Source organism: Eschscholzia californica, unplaced genomic scaffold (genome assembly GCF_041429995.1).
Source record: "Eschscholzia californica isolate CP2 unplaced genomic scaffold, dmEscCali1.0.p SCAF_1, whole genome shotgun sequence".
Lineage (NCBI taxonomy): Eukaryota > Viridiplantae > Streptophyta > Magnoliopsida > Ranunculales > Papaveraceae > Eschscholzia > Eschscholzia californica.
Window position 1 is genome coordinate 20,266,378 of NW_028238198.1, and position 11,341 is coordinate 20,277,718.

Genomic DNA, 11,341 nt, shown 5'->3' on the forward strand with positions numbered 1-11,341 from the left:
ACAAGCTGTCTAGCAGATCCCCTGCTAATCCGAACGAGCATTCAAGTATCTGTCCTTCGTTCATTCATCCTGCATAATCTTTACACTCCTCTAACACCCTCTTTGGGTATTCCTTAGGAATATTATAATGAAATCCGAAAATCAACTAATTCTAAAACTTCATAATATTTGCGTAAAATGAACACCTTTTAAATTCGGTTTGAGTACAGTGACATTGTATGTTGTACACATTTGATCCAATGTTGTTACATTGGTTTTATATTTGATTGCTTTTCCTCAAAAATAAAATTTATAAAATAAAATAAAATCTCCTTACACCCATACAGTCAGACATCTTCATTCTTCATTTGCTAAGTAAGATTGACCGCAAAATTTAATCTCCGAACACCTTCACATGAGAGTTCGTTATATATCGGTCTTTCCAATCTGCGAGAGCAAACATGTACCCTGACTGCAGTTTGAGGGAATATATATCGGTTGGACTGGACGTCCTAGGGCCAAATATCAGATAGTAATTTCCTTTACAAGTATTTGTTGGCAACTCAGGTGTCGAATGATCCAAGGAATTCACCGGTCAGACAAAACCGATAAAAACATGTAATAAGCATCTGAACCGGACCATGAGAAGACTGATTTAACTTCTGAGGTCCTGAAAATAAAATTACGTTTCATAAAAGTTTAAAGATCCTCCTCAACATGGATAACAATTTCAATGAACAAAAAATTCCCAAAACAAGAAAACTAAAAAAACAAGATGCTAATTCTTCAATATTACAATGATAGATAACCAGGGTTAGTATAAGTTAATCAATCAAAATTGGAACAACGATTACCTACTATTCTCGTCAGACAAGAATATTACACATTTCCATCTCAACTCTATACCATCCCAATGACATTTCTCAACTATCTGCTTTGATCGATTCATTAGTAGGTCGGTCATCAGTAGATTTCATCATGGTTTCTTCTTTTTGTGTGATCGTGATGCACTGCCATCATTTCCTCTTCTCTTGTTACTTTTATCGGTCTCTTCTGGAGTTCCTTCTTTTTCTGTCTTTTTCCTGTTATTTTCAAGATAACAACACCACTTGAACCGATCTTCAACGACCCACTCTTCAAAGCATCATCAAGGGCAGCATCATCGTCCGCAATAGCATATTGTTGCAGGATGGATCCAATACAACCTCGCTCTAGGCTTTCATCTTGTCCTATATATACATAGGTTTTGTAAGGAAGTTCATACGGGATACAGAAGACACCCTATAAAAAGAAGTAAAATATACAGCTTTAAAGTAAATAGGAACCTTGACTTGCTTTGCTGCATCATTTAGATCATATCCACCGACACATCGTGATTCGTGAGGTAACATTTCAACCTGGAAAAATATCGCCAAAAATGGGTATTTCAGATATTTTCAAAAGAAAACAAAATTAGGTTCTGACAGATCTATGTTTGGTTAGAGAGAGACTACTTAGAAGTTGACAATGTAATACTTTTTTAAGACGAGGTAAAGTTTTTTTCGATCTCTTTGGTTGCAACATAGTGTAGATACTTGTACAACTTTTTCATAACTTTGATTTACAATCTATTCTCGTAGAATGGATATAAACATTGTCAGGACACCAAGGACGAAGAAAGAATATCATTTGGAGATGACTCTCATGAATCAATGAATCGAAGGAAATATACCAGCCGCTTTAATCAATAATGAAGGACTACTGATTTCTCCTCTTCTTCGCCGAATATTACCAACATAAGAACGATTCAGAAACCCACACTTAATAAGAACATTAAACACATTAGAAAATTACTAGTTATTAATCATAGTTTCAATTATGGTTTCATCTCATATCTACTGGCTAGTACCCATTGACTTTGTGTATATGTGTTGAAGTCTCAGACTTAGGTGGTGGGCTTGTTTGTTTTCTCTAAGTCATATTTGAAATCTGAGTTGACTCGGATCTGATTGTAGAATGTTTGTTTTTGTCTGACTCGCCTGAACAGCTATTTAGGCTTGATTTTGGGTCCATTTGATGAGACAACTCATATTTAGATGACCCAGACGAGTCAGATTCAGTACCTTTATGCTTAGTCCCGAGCTACAAACTTGGACCTGACCTTAACTCAGCTCAGTCCACTTCTTGGTTGATGCACAAGCTAAGATATCACGCTAAATAGCACCCGAGCAGTAAGCCCAAGAGTTAGCCTCCGTCTCCACTTTATGTTCTTACATTAATCCCGAAGGTCTGACTTGAAGATAATTCAAGGATGATATATTTTACACTTTTTTCTCGAGCATGGTTTTTTCATCAATCATTCTGAAAACTACTAACCAGGTGTTTGTGAAACTTAACTTGAAGTATTAACGTAACATGGATGGTTCATAAAGCTTAAAGGTGCAACTAACATAGAATTGTCATTCCAAGTAGTAGAAGATCATAATTATTTTTTGTAAGGATTGATCTAAATGGCAAAATATCTACTTTAAACCGATGCTTTATGTAGACTTTCAGTTTGCTTTCCTATTAAGTGAAAAACAAGAACATTATAATTTTGTACAAAGAGATGCACATAAATTTATCCATGTTCTAGACTTCTAGTGACATTTATTATTACGATGTTGTATTTGTTGTCAAGACTCCAAAACTCAGCATATGCCATTACTAAAAGTTAAGCTTTCACTGGTCATGTCATTCCATTAACAGTTAAACATTCGTCGCAACTGAGCTATTAGATTTTAATAAATATTAGAATATGATGCACGAGGATGCTTTATAGATAATCTCTAGTTGCACTTAGGAATGTTAGTATTGGAATGTGTGATTGCACTGGCAACAGATTTCATAAGGTTCAGGGACAACATAATATGAACATATGTCTGCTACTTTAGATATTGAAACTTATAAAACAAGGAAAAAATTGACTCACCATCACCTTTGGAACTGCAGGTGCAGCTTCTTTAGCACAGCAATGGACTGGAACAGCACGTTCATGTCGTAGGATCACCTGACCAGCGTACAACTGTAAATACAAAAACAAAATACAAGAGAAAAATGGGTTAGGAGATCGATATGACTAGCAAGCATCAAGTTTCTCGATCCTCAAAATACTTTGAAAAGGGGACCACGTAATTAATATCGATATGAATAGCAAGCATCAAGTTTCTCAATCCTCCAACGATCAAATAAAAATTAAGTGTCCGTAAGACGACTAATCTGTTCTTTGGCTAAAATATAATGATTTAGTCTTTGTCATCGTAGAATACTTTCCACGTTCTGGGGAAAAGAATCAGAAGCGAGAGAGGAGTATCAGATCAAGTCTTATACATAGATAAGGTAGAATTTTGGAATCGTTGGAAGTCAAGAAATGCAATTTCATCCTACCCCGGATAGCATCTAAATGTAGCTAAAGGTAACGGTCTGAGATAGTAAATTGCAGTAACTGTGCTGCACAAAATGAGGTGAGTCTCGGTATATATTTTCCACAATACAATAAAAACTGAACATGCACTTTGTGTAGCATAATGACTGTATCACCTTTTTTATAGTTGAAGTATGAGTAAGAATGGTCCCACATAGACAAAGGAAAATATCAGGAGGAAGAATCTTTGTCTTACGTCTAACTGCAAGTTGTCACCAGATGCCCCCTACTCTGTCTCCAAGCTGCTGGAATTCTTGAAGAGGTCGAAGCTCCTCTACTCTCTGATTATCAATGGATACAATTGATTAACAACAGATTAGAACAACATTGAATGTGACCATTAAGAAAAGAAAATAAGTAAAAACCGAGTAGCAATGCTAGTGAACTAGTATAAATATTAGTTTATGGAAAACCCACCAGATTAGAATGCCAATAAGAAAATAAAAAGGAAAAAGGAATGAGGTTGATAAATATACAATACCTCATGCATCAATTGTTGCATATCCTGATATTCGTATTGACTTATCCAACATAATTGGTTGGTGTAAAACCCTTCTAATCAGAATGAAAGCCACTTTTGATCATGTTGGTATTTGTTTGATAAGCATTTAAGTATATAACTAGGGTCCCAATTCCGAGAAAAAGCCTCAATCATCTCCAAAAGCAATTCTTCATCAGGAGAAATGCCATGATGTTGCATCATACTATGAAAAATCTTTACCTCATTAATCACATGCCTTTTCATCAGACACCTTTTAATCAATCTATTCATCACTGCACTATAATCCTTGATAGAAACTTCAAATCCCATCTCTATCATCTCTTGGAAGAGATTGATTGCTCTACAGGGATTACCCTTCACACAATGCGCTTTAATAATTATAGTGTAAGCCACCTTTGTCAATCTAATATTACATTCATTAAGTATGTTATCAGCAGCCCTCAACTTACCATAAATACATAGTCCATTAATGAGCACATTATACGTAACAGGACTTGGCTGAAGGTACCGCTTTAACATTTTCAGAAGATGAAATGCTGCTCCAAAGTTCCCAACCTCACAAAATCCTTGGACGAGTGTATTATATGTAACCTGGTCAGGGGTAAGACCACTTTTATACATATAATCGAAGAAAAATACTGATTCTTCCACTCTCTGTTGTTTGCAAAGTCCTTTTATAAGTACAGTGTAAGTAACAACAGTTGGAGTCACATTGTTATCGTCCATCTCTCTTAGCAGTTTAAAAGCATCATCAATTTTTCCTTCTTCACAATATGCATCCATCAGAGTAGTGTAAGACCGAGCAGTTGGGACCACACCACGAGCTGAAAGGGTTTTCAACAACATTTCAGCCTTATCCAAGTTCTTGCCCTTGCAGAATGCATAAATAAGCGAATTATAAGTGACAATATTTGGTGTCATGCCATCTAAAAATATTTTCTCGTATATTTGAATTGCTTCACTAATATAACCATTTTTCGCGTACCCATCAATCATAATGTTATACAAACCGAGGTCAACCAGTGAACTGATCTTTCTTAGAGCATTAAAGTACGCTGTCGCTTCTGATATCATTCTTTTCTTGCACAGAACTGAGAGAATAGGTGCTTGCGTGAATGAATTCGGGATTACTCTCATCGAGAGCATCTCACTGTACATCTGAATTGTCTTCTCTGTCTCCCCTTCGTTGCAGAAATCATTAATGAGAATGGAGTATGCAATAAGATCATGATCAAAGCCAATAGCTCCCATATCAGAAATCAAAGTCATGTCTCGCTCAATCCATCCACTTTTATATAGACTACTCAGTAACACAGAGTAAGAGACAATACTCAATTGCAAACCCTGAGAAATCATATGCTCTTGCAGTATCAAAACTCCTTCGCTATCTCCTTTCTGGCAATGGTCAGAGATCAGTATCGTGTATGTAAAAACATCTGGGTTAAAACCTCGCAACATCATCTTTTTAATGAGTTCTGAAGTCCCATTTTTCATCCCAAGTGAGCGAACCCCATTAAGAAGGAGTTTATACGTTATCAGATCAGGCTCAACTCCATGGTTCTCCATCTCTTCAAAGATATTCAAAGCTTCTTCCAGAGAACCCTTTCTGCATAGTCCATAAATAAGAGTATTATAACTATAAGCATCTGGCAGTAGTCCATACTTCAGCATGAAACACAACAAAGATTTTGCAACCTTTACAGAACCTTTATTACAAAAGCCCCAGATGAGAGCATTGAATGACACAAGACAAGGTTTAAACTCCTTTCTCACCGTTTCCTGAAAAAATATCAGTGCATCTTGTAGCTTCAACTGCTTGCATAGGCCGTCAATTAAGATGCTATTAGTGTATTCGTTTAGGGGTACCCCACTAGAGACAATGTCATGATAGATGCACCACAGCATGTCTGTGTGCCTCAGGCTGTACAACAAATTGTTGTAAGTTGAAATGGAAGGTTGAAAATTCAAATCCGTCATTTTCCCAAGAACAATGAGTGCATCATGAACCATTCCTGATCTTAAATAAGCATTAGCCAACATGTCCCATACCAAACTAGAACAATCCCACTCTCTAAAATTAGTAATTAATAGCTCGCAGAGAGAAAGCGACGAGTTAGAACCTGAAAAGCCAGTAAAAGATCAATTAGAGAGATAAACGATTTCTCAAATGTTTAATCAAGTAACGAAGAAATTCTGAAGTTAAGCAAATGATGGCATATTTAAATGCCCAATCACTTGAGCTAATAGCAATCGTAAGTCCAATAAACATGGAAATACAGCATATTAAAAGAAAAATATGGGAAAGTATAAAAAATTGTACCTTCTTCTTCAACAATTTGGACTAAAACCCTTCGCAAATCCTTCAATTGTCTTTTACCAGCCAAAATATGCGATTGAACTAACTTAGAATACCCACGGTGACGAAACTCACCCTCATTTGTCACAGTACTGACACTCTGATCGTGATGTAGAGACACCAAAGATCGAACATGATCGCCACGAGACGTTTCTTCAGTGGTTTCTACAGTTTCAGGTGCAAAAGATTCTAGGGGTTCAACTTGGGTTGCTGTTGCAGAAAATGAGACTTTTTTGGAGGGTATTAGGGAAGTGAAAGAGGTATGGTCTTTCAAGGTAAAGAAGCGGTCGACATTGATGAAGCTGATTGAGCCACGACGAACAAGAAAGGTCATCTTCAACGATTGAAACCAAAAGATCTGAAAGTTTCCATCCAAAAAGGTTTGTTGCAAATTGAAGTTCAATGTGGGATAATAAGGGGTCTAATTTAATCAAAATTTCAACTTCAACAATAATCTGCAAACAGAATTATGAAGAAAACAAGTTATAAATGAGTATTTAAGTTGATAACTTAGTTCAGAGAAATCTGCAAACAAAATCACGAGTAAAACAAGTTTTTTGAGGAGTATATAGGTTGATAGCTTTGTTCAGAGCAATCAGAAATGATGAGAAATTAAGTCGGAATCAAATTTCAGGGAAGCATCAAGCAAATAATCAAATTCAAGAGTTTTGTGAGAATAAAAAAATGTTACTTTGATAATTATAGACTTAGGAACTGTATACTAGAAAGCCCTGATAATGGCTATTGCGATTGAAATCCCATTCCTGCAAACATGAAACTCGAAAATGAAAAACCTAAATTTTATTTCCAAAACTCCATGAAGTTGAAGGTCGTCCATATTGAGACCAAATGTTTTATTAAAGGGTCACCAAAGAAGTCGTGCTCCCGAACTAGTCACACATAGTTGACCAGATTCATTTTCTCATATAGGATTAAAATATATTAGGATTTTAAAGGTTTCTACTTTGCTTCGTTTTCCATCAAGGGGCGGAGCCAGGATTTCAACCAACCTATACAGGGCTAAGCTTTAACCTCACCGTAGCCAAAATCTTTAACAAAAAATCTTTATAAATTGGTTTCTACCTACGATGAATGTAATACATGCAAAAGTGTTATTTAAAGGTAATTTAGAGTGATAACATTACATTCTTAACTATGCATCTCACATTTATGTAAATTTTCCGACTAAAAAACACAAAATATGAATCAAACATCAACCAATATCAATTGACAATCAAATAAACTAAATATGAATCAATAAATCACAATTAGACACCAACTAATGAACTAAATTCGAAATTATCTAAGATTCATAACTCATAAGAAATTAATAATCATAAATCATAACCATCAATAAACAAACAAACAAACATTCGACTAATTAACAAAATTTGAACTTATCTAAGAGATTCATAACTAATAAGAAATCAGGAATCATAGTTCATAAACCATAATCATCAATCGATTGAAGTGTTTAATTTGCAAGTTCTAAAATTCAATTGATTTGCAAACGAAAAGTTCATAGAGGAATTTCATCAAACAGTTGGGCTACAACCTAATCATCTCCACAATTCCCAAAGATACTAATCAATTTATACACCAAAGTGATTTAGAATCAAAGCAAGTATCGAGTACTGACCAGAAATCTGAGTATCCTCAAGGTTGGAGCATTCTAGAAATCAGAAATGAAAGTTCGATCGAATCCTTGAGAGAGAAAGTGAATGATTTAAGATAAAACCATAAAACCCTAGTTGCTTCTAGGCTCTTTTGTTGTTGTTCAACTTCAAACAAATCCTTGAGAGAGAAAGTGTAGATCGAAGATAGAAATACCCAAATTAAACTTGCTGGTCACGATTTTGCAAGTTCAAACTTTCCCACCCGTCCCCAAATTAGGAAAAACTATATTACAGCAGGTCAAATACCCAAACTGCCACTAATTTATTAAAAAATTACGAAAACTTTACCCAATGGATACTAAGGGTTCGTTTGATACGTTAGAACGTATATGTAAGAAAATCAGACATTTTTTTTTATGGGAAGGAAAACAATTATTTTCGCATTAGAAAGTCAAGTTTGGCAAGGCTATAGGAAATTATGGGGTGCCTTTAAAAAGGTATCATAGTTGTTGGACTTCTTCGAGGTGCTCTTAAGAAACAACGTAATTAGTAGACTTCTTTGTGGTGTCTTTAGAAATGTCCAATTCTCTTCCAAACTATAATGCATAGGATTACTCCATGGAATGATCTCCATCCCAAGTTAGGAACAACTCTCTCACTCCGATCTTGCTAGGGTTCATATGGAGCAAACCGATTGCTTCAACCTAGCCGGAATTTATTCTTCGTTTCTTATTGGTATCCTTGTTGAAATTACAATCAAGTCTCTTGATCTTCCTTAAAGATTCCAGCAAGAACGATGGTGATCTATTACAAGAATGATTGAGAGAGGTGACTGAGAACGATGGAGATCTTTCTGAATATTTTATGGTGTTATTTGACTCATCTTCTTTTGTAACCACTCTCTTCTCTCTCTAGGATTCTATTGTTGTTCTTTCTCTCTCTTGTGTATTCATCCATTTTCAGAGTTATTGCTTGCCTTCATGGTTTTCATTCAATTTTCAAAGCAATTTTAATCACTGAAAGGAAACTTCCATTTTCAGTGCAAATAAAAAATGTCCCCCCTCTCTGGATGAGCAATTTTCATATGGTGTTCATCCATATTGGGAACAGTTTTATTGCTTTCCTTCGTGGATTTCATTCAATTTCCGGAGCAATTTTTATATGTTGTTCATTCGAAGAACAATTTCTTAGTTTGATTTGTTAGAAAATTAAATTCTAAATAAATGCGGAAGTACATACCTTTAGCCACTGTTGATTAAGTGATAAATTGAAACAGAAAGATAGATGAAGAATCCTGAAAATCTTCTAACCCCAATCCTCTCCGTAAATTGTTGTGTTATTGATGGAGAGACACAAGCAGTGAAATAGGAGGGGTTAGAACCTTTAGTTATTGTAACTACTCTCACTTCTTTTCCATCGAAGAAGGGGATAATGAGTTGGTTACTGTAACTAATTTTATCTCCCAAATCTTTAGTCCCAATACACATGTACGCATTTATTTAATCAAATCAGTAAATGGTCAAAACCAAGTCAGAGGGAAATTAGGAATGTGGGCCACCCTTAGTCTCCAAAAGAGACGTGTTCAACATTCTCCCACTTGGTCCACATGATATACTTTCATAAGTACATGGATGATGGACTGTATGACCATACAAACAGTTGGGAGACCACTCATTCTTAATTAAGGAACATATCACACGAATCATAGCGGTCACAGTCTGATAAGTGAATGTTTCCTTCCATGTATTACAATGCATTATGCACTCTAACTAAGTACTTGATGAGCATAACTTCTGAATGAGTAATTTCTGACGAAATTACTCAGGTCCTCCAATTACTCAGGTCCTCCTTTAATATCACACTGGATATAAGATGGTTATTCTTTATGTGCACAAATATGGGGATCTGTCCATAATAACCAAACATCTCAAACTGTCAAGGAAAGTACATAGTCAAGCATTACATAAGTTAAGATCCTTTTACACCACATGATCTAAGAACAATTATGCCGGCAATGTCTTAGTTATAGGAATTCAATATCATTAACTTATTACTTATATGCTTAGTGGTCATTTTATGTTCTTTAACTTTCCTCTGACAAGAGATACTTTATATCGATATATTTATTTCTGCTTCCACTCTTATTACCTTATGAGAGGAAAACTATTGCAGAATTATCACAAAGAATCTATAGATGTCTCTTTGTAGTATCAACGATTTTGAGACGAGAAACGAAGTTTCTCAACTGTATTGCTTGTGTCATTTCTTCATAGCGTATGAGGTAGCAAACTCAAATCACTATTTGCAAGTATATATCATCTACATATAAGACTAAAAATGTATACTTGCTCCCACTAACCTCAAGGTACGGAAGTTTTAATACCATTAGTCAGATGCCAATTTTAGTTTATACATAGACTTCTTGAGCTTGCAAACTAAAAAGTGTTAGAATCAATTTTTTTTTGATGTTCAACCCATTTGGAGAAGAAACATTCCTAAATGCCATTATACTTTATTGACGTAGTTGTTTCTTTCTACACATTGTTGACATGGCTGCCTTTCTTGGTACTTCCCTTAGCATGAGAAATAAAATAGGGACTTTAAAGTTTCTCATGTTTCGTTCTCTCTTCTTTTGAACACACATGGTCAGAAGTTCATTGATTGACCAATTTTTATGTGTGTTGTGGGAGAGTTTGAAAAAACCCATATTACTTTGGAAGATGATTAAGTACCAAATAAACCAAAAATGATTCTATAATCTCAACAAATGTTGAGCAAAAGTTCTCTGATTGTCATAATGTGCTTACGCACGCCTTAGTATGGTAAAAAATTCATTTGGAGAAACTCTGCATTACGCTGTTGGATTGTGTTTTATTTGAGAGAACAAATTGTTCCTCAACTACTTTAAGAAAGTCTTTTACGCGAGGACAATCAAGTATGGAACCCCGAATACTCTTGTTCACGCGTGACTTAATGAGCATCAAACTTAGGCGATTAGATCGCTAACACCGCTCATAGTCCAACCTTTCTCGAGGCGTACTTTATTTCTTGGGGACATGTGGTATATCCGCATGAAACGTCAAATTCAAATCCATACACATTAATGTAAAGAGTATTTTTGTTTTAATAAGAGAAATCACACACTGATTCAAAGCTAAGAAACATATACCTTTATTCTAAATTAACCAACGTCAATTTAGTAGTAAATTTTAACCTTCCTGTGGGCAGAGGCTACAACCGCATAAGAATTTATTGTACTATATTACTAAGACTAGTAAAAATAAAATATCAAATCCGTAAAAATTTTATACATGTGGGAATAGAAAATTCACATTTAATATTTTATTTTACTATCTTATTCCAGTATAATTTTACAAAATAATTACCTCCATGTGGGGCAAAGTAATTATTTATAAAAATTAAATCGCAATTGGAAGTGTCATTTT

The 11,341-nt window shown here is 35.1% G+C and overlaps 1 protein-coding gene across 7 annotated transcripts; it reads right to left on the reverse strand.

The window, feature by feature from the left end:
* Positions 1–650: 650 nt before the first annotated feature.
* LOC147564999 (uncharacterized) lies at positions 651–8,339 on the reverse strand. 7 transcript variants are annotated; one of them, XM_086651410.1, is made up of 8 exons: positions 7,919–8,339; positions 6,244–6,734; positions 3,903–6,043; positions 3,618–3,702; positions 2,930–3,022; positions 1,659–1,734; positions 1,305–1,376; positions 651–1,208 (listed from the first exon to the last, which is right to left on the reverse strand). In XM_086651410.1, exons 2-3 carry the CDS (start codon positions 6,611–6,613, stop codon positions 3,981–3,983), a joined length of 2,433 nt encoding a protein of 810 aa, XP_086507536.1. In that variant the 5' UTR covers positions 6,614–6,734; positions 7,919–8,339; the 3' UTR covers positions 651–1,208; positions 1,305–1,376; positions 1,659–1,734; positions 2,930–3,022; positions 3,618–3,702; positions 3,903–3,980. The 7 variants fall into 7 exon arrangements, with proteins under 7 accessions (XP_086507536.1, XP_086507539.1, XP_086507535.1 ...); XM_086651413.1 differs by having other exon boundaries at positions 1,659–1,731; positions 2,082–3,022; positions 7,919–8,187; XM_086651409.1 differs by lacking the exon at positions 1,659–1,734 and having other exon boundaries at positions 7,919–8,335.
* Positions 8,340–11,341: the final 3,002 nt, after the last annotated feature.